The sequence below is a fragment of the Ornithodoros turicata genome, chromosome 7, assembly GCF_037126465.1.
Source record: "Ornithodoros turicata isolate Travis chromosome 7, ASM3712646v1, whole genome shotgun sequence".
Taxonomy (NCBI): Eukaryota; Metazoa; Arthropoda; class Arachnida; order Ixodida; family Argasidae; genus Ornithodoros; species Ornithodoros turicata.
This window is the reverse complement of record NC_088207.1, coordinates 8,993,421-9,013,352: the sequence shown is the minus strand read 5'-3', so window position 1 is coordinate 9,013,352 and position 19,932 is coordinate 8,993,421. Positions and strand designations below refer to the sequence as shown.

The following is a 19,932-nucleotide window of genomic DNA, read 5'->3' as shown; positions in this document are numbered from 1 at the left end:
GAAATATGTACACGAAATATGGACGTTTCGTGTGATGTAATAAGGCTCGTTGATGTCATTAGACGGAACCTCTACGTTTCGTCGTTAAAAAGTTCATTAGCAAAATTAATTATGGAAACGCTACAGGGGATCGCAGCCATAACATATCCCACTCAACCAAGAGTACATCGCCACTTACTGTGATTCAAGAAAGGTATTTCTCAAGTTTGAAGAAAATTCTGACCTACGTTAGCGTGGACACCCTGTACTTCGAACGATATTTGACCCCAGCTATTTGTTTAAACGCCCCCAATAAACAACTAAGACATTATAAGGTGTTCGATGTAACTGTAGTGAATTCACTAAATTCAATGATGTGGTTGCAACGTTTATTTAATAGGGCAAATGGTGTTTATGACATTGATCTGTTTATTTCAAACGTTAAAATATTCAAAACGCTCTTAATCAGTTTTTGCTACACTGGTTTACATATCATGGATTTCGCAAACCTAGTAGTAAAAACGAGGACGTGTAGTAAGCATGCTTTCAACGTCTTTTGTAACACGTCGAAGCGCAGTTGTCTTCGTGAGCGCCGCGGTTAGCGCCTCCCGCACGCATTGCGGTGTCTGCTCTTCATCAGAGAGGAGGCGCCACGCGGACACTTGTGAAACGCTGGGTTTCCAAGCAAACGACGGGGCCGTACTCTGCTAGCAACTGCTGTACTCGCACTTTAGGAGTATACACCAGGATTACCGTCTGTTCCCCCATCCGTGCAAATTGGTGTAAAATATCCCAAGTGACACCATTCATTTGCCAGGTTTGTAATCACAAAGAAACGCTTTTATTTCAACAGGAAATTTAGTTTCCGGCCTGTGAGACGGATAAGCTTCGGAACGCCTTCGACATTCGCTCTGTGTAACAGAACATATAACCTGATTTGTTCCACTAGAGGAAACTGCTTAATAGTTTCGTGTGGCATTTTCAGTTTAACTATCTTCCAACCCGCATCTTAAAATCGATTTCCGCTTAAGTTCATTTCACTTCGGTATCTAACGTTATTCCGCGTGACTTGGGATACATGTTACTCGCGCATCCGGTGCACCTGTCCTATTAGCGAACATAGGAAACGTCTCGCTTCTCCAAAAGAATAGATATGGGATATTTAAGAATTGCATTACGCAGTTGGCCCTTGGTTGTCGATGATCGCAGTGTACATGATTCGCGCTTTTGTGTACCTCATTCTCCTTCAAGGGGAGACATGGGGCCTCACTCGTAAGTAACGTACTCCTAATTATTGGTTGCTAATATACCGGGTGTTTCACGGAACTAACCCACAATTCAGAAGAGGCAAACTCTATAGAATGGTTAATATTTTTGGTTAACATCCTCGAGATATTGGTCAAGAATGACCACTGACAAAGACGTGGGTAGCCGTCTGCAGGAGAGGGTGCTGGTAAGACGGGCGGGCGCTAGATCGGGGGGGGGGGGGGGGCTGGAGGTCGGCAATGCAGGACCATAGTCGCTCGACATAGGAAGTTATGTCGACTGGAGTGGCCGGGGCAGAAGGTGGGAAGAAGGCGCCGGGAATACGGAGCGTGGTCCCGTAGACAAGTTCAGCAGGGGTACATTGGAGGTCCTGCTTGACGGTTGTTCGTAGCGACAGCAGTACGAGAGGTAGTGCTTCTGTCCAAGGACATGTCGTAGTGGCTTTGAGGGAAGTCTTAAGGCTTCGGTGGAGGCGCTCTATCATTCCGTTAGCTTGGGGGTGGTATGCCGTGGTACGGGTCTTGTGTCCGCCCAGCAGGGCGACGAGCTCGGCAAAAAGACGGGACTCGAACTGCCTGCCTCGATCCGTTGTAATGGTAGCAGGCGCGACGAATCGGGCGACCTATGTCTGGACGAGGGCAGCTGCTACCATAGTAGCGGAGATGTCAACAATAAGGGTGGCTTCCGGCCATCGAAAGAACCTGTCGATCATCGTGAGGACATAGCGGAATCCGTTTGATGGAGGCAGAAAGCCGACGAGGTCGAGATGGATGTGCGCGAAACGGATGCCCGGTTCAAGAAATCGACCAGGGGTCGAAGTCGTGTGCCCGGGGACTTTGGACTTCTGGCAAGCCTGACAGAAGCGAACCCAGCGCTTGATGTCGCAGCGCATGCCGGGCCAGTCGTAACGGGAAGAAATGAGCTGTTGCGTGGCCCGGATACCGGGGTGCACCACAGAATTGAGGTGATCAAACACCGAGCGGCGTACTGCAGGGCGTAGGAATGGTCGAGGAGTGCCACGGGAAACATCGCAGCAGATTGGGGTACGAGCTTCAGGGAAGGTTACGTCCTCAAGGATCAAGCTTGCCGACGCTGCCGACCGCAGAGACTTCAGTTCTTCGTCTTGGGCTTGAAGTTCGGCTAGCTGGTCAAGTGCAGGCGGCGCGGACGCAAGGGCGGTGTTCTATGTCAACGCGGCTGAAGGCATCGGCGACGGTGTTGAGGGGGCCCGAGATGTAGCGGATGTCTGAGGTGAACTCCGCGATAAAGGCAAGATGTCGTTGCTCACGACCGCAGTAGTTGGCTCCGGAAGAACGGAATGCGTAGACGAGCGGTTTGTGGTCCGTGAAGATTGAAAAAGCACGGCCTTCGAGGAAATGTCTGAAGTGCTTGACGCTAAGGTAAATTGCGAGTAGCTCCCGACTGAAGGTACTATAGCGCGTTTCCGGTGGACGCAACTTGCGGGAGAAGAATCCCAGGGGCTGCCATGATCCAGAATCGCCTGATGTCCTCTGCTGGAGGACCGCGGCTACGGCTGTGGAGGAAGCGTCCACCATGAGGGCGGTTGGTGCGCCATGTACCGGGTGCACCAGCATGGTGGCTTTAGCAAGAGCTTCCTTGATGTTGGCGAATGCGGCAGAAGCGTCTGCGGTCCAGGACAGAGGCGAGGTGGCGTAGCGCTTGATGGACAGGAACGATTCGAGTGGTCTTAATATCTCCGTACAGTGCGGGATGAAGCGGTGGTAGAAGTTTGTCATCCCCAAAAATGTCCGTAGCTGCTCCAAGTTGGCGGGTTGCGGAAAATCTATGACCGCTCGGATTTTGGATGGTAGAGGAGAAATGCCAGCCGAGGAAATGTGATGGCCCAGGAAGTACATTTCGGGAACGCCGAACTCGCTCATGTTAGCGTTGATTATTATGCCGAAATCGGTGAGGCGGGAAAATAGCTGACGCAGGTCGGCGTCGTGCTGTTCGGGTGTTGGACTGGCCACAAGAATGTCGTCGATGTAGGCATGGACATTCGGCAGGCCACGGATGGAACGATCGATGAACCGTTGGAACGATTGAGCTGCATTACGAAGGCCAAATGGCATCCGTGGAAATTCGAAGAGCCCGAAAGGGGTCGTTATGGCCGTTTTTGGGATATCTGCCTCGGCAACGGGGATCTGATGGTATGCCCGTATGAGGTCCAGCTTCGAGAATATAGTAGCGCCATGTAAGGATGCTGTGAAGTCATGGACATGGGGGATGGGGTACTGGTCGGGGATGGTAACGGGATTTAAGGTTCTGTAGTTCCCGCAGGGGCGCCAGGCGCCAGTCTTCTTAGGCACCATGTGCAGCGCCGACGCCCAGCTGCTGGAGGATGGGCGGATGATTCTAATTTCCAGCATGTGGTCGAACTCCGCGCGTGCAATGGCCATCTTCTCCGGCGGAAGACTGCGGGGATGAGTGAAGACCGGGGGACCTGTGGTCTCGATATGATGAACCACGCTGTGCTTCACGGGCCGGGCCCAGTCAGGAGGGCGAGTTAGCTGCGGGAAGTCCCTCAAGATGGCGAGGAAGGGCCGGGTTGCTTGAGTCTTGGTAGAAGGCAATTCGAAGCGATTGCAAGGACGAACGTATGCCCGACACAGTGAGGCTGGTGGAGGAGTCTATCAGTTTGCGACGGCGCATATTACCGAAGGTGGGTAAGGAAATCGGTTCCGATAATGGGTTGGGTTACGTCGGCCACGAGAAAAATCCACCGAAAGGAGCGTCGGACGCCGAGGTTTAGGGTGAGCGACCGCTGGGCATTGACCTGGATTCGGGAACCGTTCACTGCAGTAAGGGAATACGAGGATTGTTGTCGACGGTCTGTACGGCTTGCGGGGATTACGCTGACTTCCACCCCAGTGTCAATGAGGTAACGTCGGGCAGAAGCTTGCTCGCGGATGTAGAAAAAGCGACTGGGGGAAGAGCCTGGGCCATTGGTCGCCATCAATGGTCCGCCGACTGGTTTCCCTGTTGTCACGAGCAAGGTAGGAAGCAGTGGTGTGCTTCAGCACCGAAGTGGCTGTGGTACCTGCACATTGCAGGGCTGCGGTATCGGCTGACGGAACGTTTGGTGGAAGGCGACCGTCTTGTCCTGCGGCCACTTCGGTCGCGACTTTGCCGTTGGAGATGGGTTTCTGGTCTTGACGCGTGGGAAGCGGCTATGAGCGCGGCCAGGGAGCGGAACTCGCGACAAAGGTCTTCAATGGTGGACTGCGGGGGCTGGTGCGGTTGAGGTCGGGCAGGTTCCGAAGGGGGCAATGCAGGGAACACAGCAGCTACAGCTGGATTGGCCACCTCCATAACCGCGTCAGCAAGAGTGGCCAGCTGGTCGAGAGTCATGTCAGCCGCTGTGGCCAGGACCATTTGTACATTCTGCAGGAGTCGCTGAAGAAAGAGCTCACGCAGAAGGGCATCGTCCACGGAAGGTGATTGATCGCCGAGCAGCTGTCGCATGCGCCGGAGTAATTGAGAGGGCCTGCGATCACCGAGCTCTTCTGTCGAGAGAAGCTGTTGCAGGCGTGAGCGGCTTGATAATGTCGTTCGCTGGAGAAGAGCCTTCTTTAGCTGGTCATACGGCGTAGAAGGGCAAGGACTTGCCAGTATGTCGTAGACTTCATTCGCAGCAGAGGGAGTAAGGACTGAAATGACATGGTAGAACTTGGTCTGTTGTGCGGTTATGCCAGTCAAATTAAATTGCGCCTCAGCTTGGAGAAACCAGACAGCTGGGTTGCGCTCGAGTTTCGAGGGCAGCTTCACGGCGACGGCAGCCAGTGAAGATGTCGGGGATGGAGCAGAGCTAGCTTGTGGGTCCCCGAGAGGCATGGCGGAGCACGGGCCAAGGTTCTAGAATGTTTGGTCACGGAACGTTCGGGTCACCAGTTATTGGAACTCAACGAGAGACAAAGAGAACCGGCTGGTTTGACGGCGAGAGCCCAACTGATTTATTTTCCGCGGCTACGCGGGCGCGAGATGATGAACGAGGATGATGATGGCACCGCTGGGGCTGCTACAGAACCATACGCCGACATTGATGCCTTTCGTGTTTCAGCAGATGACACATTACAGGAACTGCGAGAAAAAGCTTCGCCAACTCGCACCACAGCCTACAGCATGTATTCATGTCAACAGACATGGCGGCCGCCTCTTGAAGTGGCTGGGCATGCGCATACGCGTACCCAGAAGTGGTCCATTCAGTGCGTAGCGGGTCGTGGACTAATAAAAGGACTCCTGCAGCGTTTCTGCACACGTTGGTACATCAGAGAGCCACAGTATACAGGTTCAGGCGACAAAAGAGGAGTACTTATTGCCTGCTTTCTGACATTAAGTGCTATGCGGGCTTTCTTCACGAAAATGTGTAGCAGCTACCCTTAGAAAGGTGCCATCCGTGACACAAGACCTTCAGGGTTTCTAAGCACCTGATGGCTTGAGTTTCTTGTAGACCTTCTGCCAAAAGGAAACGGCATTTTTTGTATGGGGCTTCTATTTCCCTTACCGTTCGCTTTTCAGTGCCCCAGAAGGAAATGGTGGTGTACCCGACACTACTAGAAGGCCGGGACGCCGATGGAAGAAAGATGCTGAAAATAACGGATGACCTGACCCTTAACCTAGAGAGCAGCAGCGTCTTTTCTGATAACTTTTTGCTGATTACAACGATGGATGACGGTCAAACGGTGAAGGAAAACGTAAGTTGTTTGACAAATCAACACGATTTGACGGGACTTATTTCTGCACGTCGCACACGCTCGCTCATGCTTTAATGAACTTCTCATACTTGAGAAATCCGGAGAGTACAGGTGTAGCCAAACTGACATTCCAAGTTTTAAAATATATACATTGAACAGCTCAGTCTTAGGCATAGCGGTGCTACTTGTAGCGCCGCTACCGTACTCGGTATATTTTTTTTTTACAGTCGCGGAGCAGGGATCTCGCTACATTTTAACTCAGTGGCTGAAAAAGTATTTCCGCTACAAATTCGGCTAGCGGCGCGTTCTTCCTCTGCTACTGCGAATTTCGCTATATCGGAACACGTGGAACACAAGGCGCACCAAAGCGAGGCACCGACAAAACAGTTTTGAACGCGGTAGCATTATTGCCATAGCTCCTCAGAAATTCCTGTAGTTTGCCCCAAAAACTCCGTTCGGACGATAGATGGTGCCATGGCAACCGTGGAAGCTACCATAAAACATAAAAAAAGTAGTCGGATTGTATACACGAGCCCTGCGCTGGAAGGTTCTTTATCGATCCTAATAGGATGTGCGCTCGGATGGTGGACGGTTGCTGTGTTCATGCTCAATAATTTATTTATTTACCCTCAAGGCCGTAAGGCTACATATAGAAGGTAGTGCTCTGCATTTTATATAATAAATATAAATTAAATAAATATAATATTATATTAGTATGCGCGGCATACAGAAAGATTTATATTCCACTTACATGAACAAATTGCACGGATACGTGGAGGTAAGCAAAAGAAAGAGAGCAAATGAAACATATGGGAATATGACAGGAAAGAATGACACCGCAAGTGTACAACACTGAGATTGTCAAATATCTCTGCAGCGAATTGGTCTCATACACATTATACTTTGCGTCGGTAATTGAGATAATGTCGCAGGAGAGGCAATTCCACCCCATCGATGTTTGAGGCAAAAACAAATCGCTAAATGACCTTGTTGAGCATAGAGGAGTACCGGTCATCTGCGGGTGATCAGTATGAAATGAGATGTATGCAGGCTGTTGGATGATCCTGTAAGGTAATTTTGTGCAACAAACAACGGCGGTTTATCGTTCGGCGAATGGAAAGCAGAGGCAGGTTGGGGTTAGAGCCCTGCGCGGATGAGATTTTTGGCGTCCACATCCGACCCGCATCTACAGTATACACAACAGTTTACATCCGCATCCGATCCGCTCAACAAAACGCAACCACCGCATCCGATCCGCAAAATCCGCACGTTTCGAAGGACGCGTAAAGACCACCGGAAGCATGTTGGTATAATTTCGGATGCATCCATGCTGTCACGGAAGGACTCACGACGACAAGCAAAATTAAACCATTCAACAAACGCCATATGGAAATACTTATAGAACGCGCGGAACGCTACCTCGTCGGCGCTCGCGCGGTTCGAGACGCCAGAATGCCTCCTCTCCCGTCCCGGCTTGTTCGTGCATGGTCAGCGCGCAATACCAATAAATTGCTAGAAAAATTACAGCACGCGGTATATCCGCATCCGATCCGCTGCCTTGGCATCCGCATCCGATCGCACACTGCAGAAAGTGCTAAATTTTCATCCGAATCCGCAAGTATCTTGCGGATATTCGCTTCCATCCGCTTCCATCCGCGGACGGTGCAGGGCTCTAGTTGGGGTCATCCCCAAGCACAAACCTCTGCCAAGACACCCCGTCCCACTCTGGGCCCTACCCACACCCCCTATCCATGTCGACTTATCTGGAGTGTCCTCGAAGAAATCTGCGAAGACGGTTGCTCTACGGCAGATCACTTTGGTCGTAACTGACAGCGATACGGGGAGGATTCAAGTTTTCACCGACGCATCAACGAGGCGTTCCGGATCTGCTTATGCCTATGTGATCCCGCAGTTGTCAGCTGAATGATGTGCGAGACTGTCACATCGCACGTCGGCAGTGGCGGCGGCAGAACTGCACGCGGTTTGTATGGCGCTTGTCTTCATTGCGTCCTCTCCATCTCCAGCTCACTGGTCCATTTACACATAATCCAAAGCCGCCGAACAAGTCATTCTCTACTCTGCAGAGTCGCGTTGTCTTTCTAATTATGCAGGACGTCCTTGAAGTGTACTTCTCTGTCGTATCAGGGGGACAAGACATCCAGTTGCAGTGGGTCCCTGCCATTGCGGTGTTCCCTGAAATGAGGCTGCGGATGCAGCTGCCAGGCGGGTCCATCTAGCGTGTAGCGTTCGCACACATCCCGTCTACTTCACAAGAGGGGATGCAAAGTGCACGATAAACGCAGTAGCGAAGCGTCTGAGCAGGGAACACTGGTGTCGATGCGTCCCATCTCCCTCACTACTGCACAAAGTGGATCCGGGCCTGAAGTTTTAATGCCCCCAGCGCTCCCGCGGGCCGTTACCTCCATCATTTACCGGCTCCGTCTCAATGTGCCATATACCGGCCGCCTAGTCTTTAAACTTGGGAAGGTTTCCTCACCGAATTGTTCTTAGTGCGGAGTATTGGAGGACAGACAGCATGTTATCGAGTCCTGCCCTCGATACAGAGCACCTCGTCGTTCTCTTCCGGCTGCACTAGCCCGCCTCGTCATTCGCCCTTTCTCCGTTGAGAAGATTCTCGGCTGCTGGCCTGCCCATCACCGGGTGACGGCGTCAGACACTCTTGTGGACAACTGCTTCTTACTGCTTCGAACCTGCTTAACACTCTGTGACAATCTCTGTGACACTGTGTTCGCGGGGTATCTCACTTTGTTTAACCAGTGAGTGCTTCCCTGTGCCTAACGTCTCCCCCTTTCCTTTTCCCCGTTTTCCTTTATGCTTTCTCCTGCTTGACCCATTCACTTGTTTCCTGTTTGTTTGTTTCTGGCTCTATTTTCCACCAAGAAATTCGTTTTGGAGTAGCCAGTCCTGACTGGGTGGGGACTAACATTTCCATATTTTCCCATCATTTCCAATTCAGTAATGTGTGCTGCTTTAGGTACTAATCGTGCGGCAAAAAAAAAAAAAAAAACGTTTCTTCACACCAAACCCGCAGCGGGTTGTCCTCTCCAGCATTGCATCACAGCTGACTGCAGTTGGTTGTGTTCCTACATTTAACCCATTCCTACAAACCATTACGCGCAATTTAAAATTATCCCCACATTTTCTTCGAAGCTCAACGATAGCTATAGCATTACTCTTCGTTGCATCGACAGAGAGACCGCTAATTTTTTTCCTGCTATTGTAATATGTTTGTTCTTGGTTAGATGGGTTACAGGGCACACCAGCTACAAGTCTCGTGCTACGTGATTCGTGCCGCTCTGCAGCTCTACCAATTGAGCTAAGCTAATACGCCTTCTCAGCGACTTCCAAGGGTGCGTCATCTGAAGGAACAAACCAACCTCTCTCTCTCACTCAACCTCCTTTCACTCTTACATTTTTGCTCACTCATACACACATTCATACGACGGGATTGACGCAAGTGGCAAAAGTTGAACATGAGAGAACTAATGTTCTGAGGCTGGAACAACATAGATGGGACAAATACAAACAAGGCCGCCTGGGGTGCTGTCATCCCGGTCCTTCCCTACGCACCATGCCTTCCTTTGCATTCGGTGTGGCAATATAAGAACGTCGTATGTCCAAGCAATTCCTCCTTAATGTGCGCCCATCGTCGCTGTGTAGTACGTTGGATCTAGGCTCCCTCAACGTGCAGACTACTATTCTCGGAGCCCACTGACCTGTGGTGTGCTCGCGCATGCGAATCTTGGAGCCGACATCCAGACGAGTAAGAGACTTTGGTGACTTGTTGTAGTATAACGACGGTTTTTCTTTCAGCTCTCTTAGTCTCACAGCTTGCGGTTCTTTACTTGAGGCTTGGGACAACTGCTGTGTAGAGGAAGCACAGTCCTCTTTTCTCAGTTCATTAGCCACCGAGCAGAGCAAGCAAACGTTGCATCTCTAGTCGTTCTGCGCCATTTTAAGGTATGCATTCCAGTAGTCTCGGTTTCCATACTTATGCTTTTCCATAAGCGTCCTGGCTTCCTGTTCCTGTACGCTTCGCTCCGCCATTCCATTCCTTTTTTGATGTGGGTTCCCTGATATATTGCCAGGTTGCTCATGAAGGCATTTAATGGCTGCACTCTAAATCCGGCACCCGATATGTACCGCATGAAAGAGGACCTGCACGTGGGACAAGCGGTACACATGAGGTACGGTCCTCAACCATGCAGGTAGAGACCGCGACCACTGCGAAATTCAACCGGCACAAGTGCTCCGACACCCATCCGTACCGGCCAGGTACCTTTTAACCGCGGTCTAGCAGCTGTACCTCATGTGTACCGCGTGCTTCCGGCGCGTGAGTACGAGCGCCTTCTCACGATCTCCATGCGCTGCAAAAATATTCCGCGTGATTCCGAATATCAGTCAATAAATTCCCTTATGCAGTAGTGCCGTAATGGGTCTGCACTTTCATTCTATCAAAGAAGTGCAATAACTAGAACTCGTGACCGTGAGGGTTCGCACGTTTGGGGAGAATGCGTTTCTTGTCTTTCTTCCAACCGCTGGCAAATCTGTTTGTTTTGAAACGTTGGGAAGCGAGGACGAGTCTGCTCGGTCTTTGAAGAAACTGGCTCGTCGCTTTCAAGATTGGTGTCAATTGAGGTGCGTATTATATCTCTGAAGTAATTATTCGTCCGTACGACGCATTTTCGTTCATCTTCGCTCTGATTCCCAGTGGTCCTGATCACCGGCAGGCTGGACACGACTGAGGGACGAAGACAACGAACACTGCGCTTCATGCACGAACGTTGATGCATGGAACAGAGAAGCTTATATTGCACTTTATACCTGAATTACACAAGCCAGTAGGGATGTTTCTCAGGCAAGCTATTTCGGTTGTTGGATTTTTTTACATTGTATTTTCTCCTAGGTTACGTTCAGGCGATGTCTTATATGGGAGAATCAATCATCTTCTGTGGTTGTGTTACGTCCGGCGGAACAAACGGAAGTTGGGAAAGAACAGGAATCCAAAGCAGTGGAAAAGACAAAGAAGCGTAACCACAGAGCAGCCGCAATGGTGAAGGAGAGGTGCAGTGGTCAGCATTCTTCCATACGTTGTGCCCCGTGTGTTCGACGTTTGTGCATCATGACAACGAACGCTCACGATGGACAAGCGCTCTTGAAAAGCGTGTAATTTTCGAATAAAAGTATTTGTTTGTGATATTTATCGTGCAGCGTAGCTTCCTGGGGCTGTTAATATATCGTAGAGGAGGGGAACCACTCCGACGGGTATAGGCCTAAATCGCTGCGCGCTATGCGTTGCATGTAGAGCATGTGAGGACGTGTGTGCCTCTCAACAATGTAAGAGGTACATTTCTTGAAAAAAGTACCTCTTGGCCAAGCGGTACTTAACCGTTACATATGCGTTGCCTGATTTAGAGTGGACGGTCACAGGTATGGAGTACACCTGTGACCGCAGCCCAGAAGTGCTTTCAGGAACAAGCTGGCAATACGTAGGATGACGCAGATTCCACCACACGTCATGGAACGTGTTCCATCACGCGTTTCGCCCCGATATGCAAGTTCTTCAACTCAGCCAACACTGTTCTTGAGTTTCCTGTAAACCACGCATCGCAGGTTCTTACTCATCGTGTTCTTATTCATTGGTGGTTCTTACATCAGAAGCAGATCGACATGCCAGCGATGGACACATGAATTGGCTGGAGAAAGAGTCCTCTAAACACCATGAAGCTATAAGTACCAGCCGATAGGATCATTGGGAATCGCAGTAGGGTTCACATACTATTTTGCGTATCCTAGCTTTGAGAGACAGAGAGACAAGCACGTACTGAACGGCAAAAACAGATCGCTTCCACGTCCACCACAAACAGATTGGGATAGATAGACCGGCCTGATCCAGATTTATCACTAATGAGCACAACCTAACGTTCTGCAGCATTCACTTGCTGCGCCGATTCCTCTGCAGCTTCACTTTCCTGCTGATCAATTCCGACGGCCATTCATTTGGAGCGCACGTTTTGTGCAGTATTTGTCATGTATTTGTCATAAGTATTTGTCATGCCGTAGTTGTACTGGACCTTGGGGATCAAACGCGATGTGTAATATTTTGCACCGATTGCTTGGTCCCATTGCGCCCAACACACACACACATAAATGGGATGATGACACTATCAGCTAATATGAGTGGATATCCAAAAGGTACGGTACTTGCATACATCACCATCGCCACCAAATCACGATGCTCGTGGCTCGGCATTCATCATCATCATCATCACTACTTGAGAGTTCGAATAAAGCATGGATAATTTTAGCGGTATTCGGGCACGTAGACAAGCGTATACCGACAGGTTCCAGATAACATTGCAAATTGCTATCCGATCGAACGCAGATAAGCCGTGAAAAGCATGAAGTCAGACAATCATAATTTGTTTGCACTACACATCGACGTGCCACTGTAGCACAATTATGAGAGAACGAAGGATATACATGTGGTGCGGAGAATCATCGTCAGACAGCGATGTAGTTACCGCACCACGCCAGCGTGAGCTATGTGAATTCAATCTCGATGAAGCTAATAACGGCGGCATATTAAGTTGTATAAACGACCGTGAATGTGCATCTTCGCACATCGATGCTCGTGAAACGATTCGCTCAGAAACGTCATCATACTAGAACTGAAGTAAAATAATGCTTCCAGGAACTCAATTCAACATCTTCAGGCAACGCAGTTGCCGAACGAGCTGCAGAACGTCTCGTGAAGTTTCATAAAGCATTGTCACCCTGCAGGCACATTTCACTAATTTCCAATAGTAAGAAAGAAGGAGGACAGACATTCTCAAGCCGCGCGTGCATATTAGTAGGTTATTATAGTACGGAATACTATTCACTACACATGAACACATGAATTATTTTTTGCACGGGATACACATTCCTAGGCGAGTGGCACGCACTTATGCAAATAAATTTGAGCATGATCATTTATTGCAGAGTAGAGAGAAGCTTGAGAGTTCAAATGGGAGTCAAATGCATAGAGAACTGCGGAGGTCAGCTCAATGAGACCATGCTGAAGAAATCATTATACTGAGCACAATTATTCTCTGAGTCGCTATTGAGGCGGCTTGGTGGTCTTTCTCCGCGTAAGGAAGCCTTAGAAATTGAGTGCAAGAGCGGAGTAGTGGTTTCAAATATAGTTTGCAGTAGTTACGACACTAGGTGCAACTACCGCTGCTAAGATCTATTGCTCAACTACAATCTCATGAAGTTGTTTGCAGCTACCGCTGATGAAGTAGTTGCTGTTCATTTCTTTCCAACAAGCCATACCTTCCAACAAAGCCCGAAAACTCAGCAGCCTTCTAGGAACCACAACGCGTCCCTAAGTTAAACGTTCTGCACAAACCTCTGGTCGATCGTCCCCTAGTAGAAGCGAGGTAGGGAAGAAAAAGCTGAGGAATGCGAGAGGACGATGCAAAAAATCACCTGATCTCGCGTGATACCTTCCGAGTGGCCCGAGTCGCAGAAACGGCCGCTTGATCAAGAAGCCCGCAGCAGCATAGGGATAACCATTGCGTCCTGGGAAAGTAGCGGCAGTGAACGATCGTCGTTATGTGCTTCGGGGCCATTGCGAAGCCATATAGGGTACAAGAAGCTATTGTCTTCGAAAGATAAAGCAGCTGTGTCGCAGTAGGCTCTGAGGCATGCTGGTGACTGCGAAATAGGTCCATGGTGAGGTTTAGTATGTCGTACGCTGTCGCCTTTACGTGCGTAAGGGACAGCGTTGGTGGTTCTGCGCACGCGCAAGACATAAGTTGAGCTTTCCGCGTTGCGTAGAACCACCACGCTATCCCTTACATACGAAAAGGCGACGAAGTACGTTATAACTAAAACTCACATCATCAACCGAGTGTTCCACGAAGAGCCGCGGTTGAATAATAGGTAAACAGGTGGCGTCTTCGAATAACTTTCTTTATAGTAAAGATATTTGGGACATCGGTCATGGACTGAGTAGTGCGCGACTCATTTGCATACGCTCTCCAATTAAATAAACATCTTGTCTTTTAAAATTTACTTCGCACTCTTTCGGAATCACTGTTTTACGTATCGGGACCTTTAGCGAAAAATATTCAAGGGGAAAAAAGTTCGTGTCGACACTTATTGATTTTTTCGAGTAATCAATAGGTTTCGGGTTATGTACCTCGTGCGCGTAATAGTGCACAATGCGCTCTTTGGATCACCCGTCGGGGCTGTCAATTTCGTGTTCGTCCGCCTCGTTGGCGCAATACACAAGACAAGGACAGTCGCAATAACACAAGAGGTGCTTAGGTGTTCCTTCTCCTTCTCTAACCGACCACCACGCCGCGCTCGCGGTGCATTCGTCATCATCCGTGATAACATCACGCTATCTCACGTGCGGAACGACAGCAACGGCAGCGCTGTTCACCCGAGTCGCGTTGAGAACGAATATCAAAGCGTTTCTTGGCGGCTGTTCCTAACAGTGAAACGTCTTTCGTTACAAAAAAGAAAGTTATTGGATGGCGCCGCCTGTATACGAATTAGTCAAAATCACCCGGCAGGGTACTTTAAAGCTCAGCTCCGCCGATTTTCGACTGCGACAGAATGGAGCCATGCTTGGGCTGTGCGTTCGTTTCCGCACAGGGAGAATACATGTGAAAAATTTTCACCCATTTGTTTGTAGTTTTTAAGAAAACATTTTTTTAAATTTTCCTGGCACGCCGGTCCTGTGGTCGGCAAACCCTGACCAATCCCGGCTTCGTCCTGGCTTAGCCGCGCTCGTGGCTTGGCTAACGCCAAATCGTCGACGGGATGGCGGAGATCAATGAGCGAAGGTGAATGTTTTGGGTGTGTTCCGTGATAATTACTGTCGTTAATAGCCTCAAAGATAGTTTTGCCGGTCTTCTTTAACAAGCCTTACAGGATGGCCTCGTTGTGCAACGACGGCCGTCGTGAGCGGACATTCTGTGCCCGCACTGTGCTTCATGCTACCAACAAGACCTAACACCTAACGTGTGACGTACACTTACGCATTCTCAATAGCTTTGGCAGCGCACTATGCGCGGACTTGCTGCGCGTGCAGAAAGCACCACCAAAGCTATTGAGAACGAGAACGTGCTCGAAGATGAAGTATTCCTTATAAGAAACATGATAAAACGGTGCGGTGGTCCCCGATAGCTCGTGACAGCTGTTTCAGCACGATACAGCGGCCATGACGGAGTGTAAACACAAACTGGTTGCCAGGCAGAGCTGGCTAGGTGTGGCTATCCAATCCGCGCAGTTCCAAGTATGACGTCACAAGTGGAACCGCCGCCCGGTAGTTTTTCTCAAATTTCTCACGAAGGAGTATGGAAATTTGGAAAGCAATGTGCGTTTATGAATGAAGTTGGGACCACGGTTCTGAATATCACAACGTCTTCATACTTTCGGAACAGCAGCGGAGCTGCACTTTAAATCAACCACATCGAATGATAGGAAAATCGGCTACTGCTCTTCGTTAGTCGCAGTGAAGTAGTTCAGAATCGGCAAATTCAAGCCGTTCCAGCGTTTTTTTATTTCGTCCTTATCCTAACCTTCTAACGAGATCAACATTGACCCGGCGACGTTTACTCTGTCTAGTTATTAACAAGCTTGTGCACGTATTATCCTCGTCTATCATTGCTATAGTGATTTTTTTTGCCATTGTCTTTAAGGTGAATGCTGAGGAGTACGAAGAAAACCTCTATCACGACAATGACAACATGGCTTCCTTGATGGTAACGCAAGACATGGGGGCTGTAAGAGTTGTAAGTTGACGAACTATATTTTTGAACGTAAGGTTGTACTGTTTAGAGGGCATCGACGGATCTCCTCAACAGTTTAACCCTAAAAAAGTGAGAACGGTCGCAAGCAGCACAATATACTGAAAGTCGAGTGCTACAGGGGTGGACGGGTAGGTGAAAACCTTAAACAGACCCGTGAAACTAAAGAACATCGATAAGGCACATGCCGTCCATCCCTATTGCACTCGACTTTCAGTACATTGCGCTGCTTGGGGTGGCAATGACTACGCGGGTACGGAAACAACGAGCATTAGCCGAGCCAGATAAGGACACTTGCGAACAGCCAAAGCGCTGTTTCGAGTACCCGTGTTCAAGCGAGAGTGATTCCTTCGTCCTTACTGGTCACCACGGGCTTTCTGAAATGGTATTCAACCTGATTGTTATATCATTGATTAAACAATGACATTTTATTCACCACTGAAATGAAAGGGTCTTCTCTTATAAAAACGTTTAATGATTAACAGAAATGCGTACCACTGGGACAACCAGCTGAGGTCCTGCTGCAATGCTGTTTTTATGTAAATTAGTTACTCGATTCTTGCCAGAAACACCCATTTTCTGAACGAAGGCGGTTGAAGCAGGACTTTTCCTTCTTGTGTCGCAAACCAAACGTGCTTTTGACGTTCAGGAGTCGACAAAATACGAGGGAGTCGTTATGGGAGCTACATAGGGAGACGATGTCATCTATAGCCTGTTCTCCTTTCGTGCAGGATGGTATAATTGCTGAAACACTTCGCATCAAGCCTCTTCTGGGTTCAGAAAGGTCTTCTGAAGGTCACATCGCTCATTTGGTGTCCAGGATTGCAATGAGGAAACCGTTTGCTCGTGAGTCTTCTCCACATTGCTCTGTAGCGAGAATAATAACTTTATTGCAAGTGCGGGTGACCCGAATAGCGATTACATTACGCTGCTTTTGCTCTGTCTCTGTATTTTGTACCAATGCACACATAGACGGCACTGAATCTAGGATTTGCAATTTCAATGACTCGAGGAAAACATACGTGTGAGAAGCATGAATTCTTGCTGGTATTGATAGCGGCCCCAAAAATAGCCTACCGCATTGGCGGCAATCTGCTCAAAGGAGACAAACAAACAAACTAGCTATATTACCAACGGCATGGCCGAGCGGGTTAAGGCGTCCCGATCGTTGGTGATAGCCAAGGTCGTATTGAAGACAGGGAGGTCGTGGGTTCGGTTCCTACTACTGGCTGTGCTGTCTGAGGTTTTCCCCGAGTTTTTCGAAGACTTTCCAGACGAATGTCGGCGCAGGTTCCCCTGAAGTCGGCCGAGGAGGTATACCAACCTCTTGTTCCCCACTCCATCCTGCTGTACTCTCTCCATCTATCCACATCTGTACGCCGTTCAGTTGCTTCGCGGTGCTAACACGGAATTAAAAAAAATGTACGCCGTTCATAGCCACAGTTGCTTCCCGGCGTTGACATGGAATAAAAAAAAAAACTTGCTAGATTTCCTATAGGGAACTGTAGGGAATCTAGGGAAATCCCGCTATACCCGGGTTGGGAGCACAAACAGAGAAGCCTCTTGCCTGCGGACTAGCGGATCACAGCGGACATGGAAATGCATACCTCTGGGTTAGGAAGCAGCCGTGGTAGTGATATGCTACAGAGTGTATGCCATGTACACGTTACAGTAAAGTGTGTTAGATGTGGCCGGCGAGCCGTGTGTCTCGCAGAAGGTCAAGGAATCCTTGCTGAACGATATTCCGGTGATGCGAACTGCCCATGAAATAGGTAATGCCTTCTAAGGTGGGTACAGTGACTTTTACAGATCTAAGTGTTTTGTGCAGTGCATGCCACTCTTGTGAGCGCACACCGCTGTCCATGAAGGTGTGCGTTAAAGCCTCCATCGTACTGCAAGTGATGTATTTAGGGTCGCTTAGACGACCCGTTTGTACTCTGGTGCTCGTGTCTTCGCACAAGAGGCGAAGACGCATCAAGAGCGAGGCGTCGTCCTTGGTGAGGCCTTCAGTGACGGAAAGCGTGGGTTGCTAAATCCGCCTGCTATTGGTTTGTCTACGTGGAATTTCCAGATGTGAGTTCGTATGGCTACTCGGCATTTGTACGAGCTTGGGTCAGTCCTGAATACGGGTGTGCTTTGAATGGCATGCCTTGCGAGACGGTCAGCCTCTTCAATTCCCGGAACACCCTTATGAGAAAGTATGGGAATGCATTGATTGCAATTTGGCGCATTTTAGTACGAATCTTGTACATGTGCAACGGCGTTATGGGAGCATCGGTCTTTCCGTGGGTGTACCAGTGAGCATGCTTTTGCACTTAACAAGAGTGTAAATGTTCAGTACAGGTAATATATTGAGCTCGAAGGATGCTGGATTTATGGGTTATGTGTACACGATAATGCGTAATCAAAGCTCTTTTCTGCATTGAATAAAGTGGCCTCAAAACTGTAGCGTAACTCATACCGTAGACTTCTAGCGCATAATTTGACTGCGAGTATATTAATGCATAAGAGACGTTATAAAATATATTTGCTGGTAATGAACGTTGTGCTCTTGATAGCGCATATGCCCCTGCATACACCTTGCTACTGACATCCAGAGCATGAAGATGGTAACTAACATATCGTTCTTCGTACACTTCGAGCTCGTTCATAAAACAAGTCCTGGTGTAGACCATCTCCGGTGAGGAATAATCGGCCATCAGGTTCCGGTGCGTGTCTGTCTGTTCCACCTCATCTTCTACAGTGCTGTCTCGGTCCCATTGCGGACCCCGATATTCATTACACAGTTGAGCAAATGACGTTAAATATACCAGAAGAAACAGCTTGCCTGCGTACTTTCCATCATTTGCCCCGATATTCAAATTTCAAGCAGGAGGAACAGGATCCTACTGAAGCAACAAACTATAGTTTACCACACACGTTCAAGCAACACCTAGACATTTTTAGACTTTTTACATTGCCTTGTCATCTCTTTCGTTGTGATGAAACTTCGTAGTTGGTAACTCTGGTCGAACCATGTAAATGATTGTAGAAATTACACAAACTTGAAATCGTTTTGGTTGCGAAGCCTTCCTTTAAAGTAGTATCTGACATGGCCAAAAACTGCTGCTTTCTTGTACAGCAGTGCATGAAAAGTGTCCACATCAAATATTTTGCCCAAAGTTTTTTCTGAAATCCCGCTGATATATTTCACCATCTCCACATTGGGGGTGAAGAGAAGACGGATCTCTGAAGATGCCCAATGAACATAATTAGGAGAAAAATGGTGTTAATTCACGATTTTTTTGCGGACGATCTACCGAACGGATGTTTGTCCGGAGAACGGCTACGATATCAGGTCATCGAATGGGACAGATATTCTCATTGGGACAACTTCGTAGCTTTTATAATTAAAAAGTTAATTAACGATTGTTAGGTAATTAGTCATTTGACGGTCCAGCAACATAATGTCCAAGAACGTCCGCCGGACCAGAGATGATAGAAGTGAAAACAGCATGTCGAAAGCCCTTATAATTTTCAATGAAAAATCTATATCGCCTGTGAGGCATGATAGACCAAGGGAAAGGGGTGAAGAAAGGTGTTACCGTCGGTGATGGGACCCGATGTCCCTGGCTATCTGCCAAACTCAAAATAAGGTTCAGGAGTACGGCATTTGGATAACACACAGACAGTTTACTAGCACTCTGGTACGATACATATAATGAATAAATGATTGAAAGGATATACCTAGCAATTTGGGTGATGAAGGGCTAAAGCGATGATCCAAACAGACTAACGACGTATGATGACGAACGTCGTACGATGAAAGAACGCACAACAGCACGTGGCGCGAGCTTATGAGCATGTAGCGGCGCCACTGCTGGCTTATGACAATGACGGTGAGGCCGAACTGAACATATTGGCTCTCACACGCCTAAAAAAACACCCTGTAGAGCCCTCTCATTCATCTCGCAAGCGGTAGTAGAAGCTCTGGCCTGAGCGATGTCGCTGACCGATGGTGGCCGACGTCATGTATGGCTTGTAGGAAGTGCGAATTTACTGAGAAAATTGCTTTGCAAGAGGGAGCGCAGCGGCGACGACATCACCTCACTCCTCGCGTCTCGTGACGTCAGCTGGCAGAGCGTCATTCATTGGCCACCGAGAAT

At 48.8% G+C, this 19,932-nt stretch overlaps 1 protein-coding gene across 1 annotated transcript in view; it reads left to right on the top strand.

The window, feature by feature from the left end:
* The first annotated feature begins 1,141 nt into the window (after nt 1-1,141).
* Nucleotides 1,142-19,932, top strand: part of LOC135400192 (A disintegrin and metalloproteinase with thrombospondin motifs like) — a 62,859-nt gene continuing 44,068 nt past the window's right edge. Inside the window, exons 1-4 of the mRNA XM_064631934.1 lie at nt 1,142-1,251; nt 5,785-5,960; nt 15,680-15,772; nt 16,519-16,633. Of these exons, the coding sequence (XP_064488004.1) occupies nt 1,179-1,251; nt 5,785-5,960; nt 15,680-15,772; nt 16,519-16,633 (457 nt within the window). The 5' untranslated portion in view covers nt 1,142-1,178. The remainder of the gene's footprint in view (nt 1,252-5,784; nt 5,961-15,679; nt 15,773-16,518; nt 16,634-19,932) is intronic.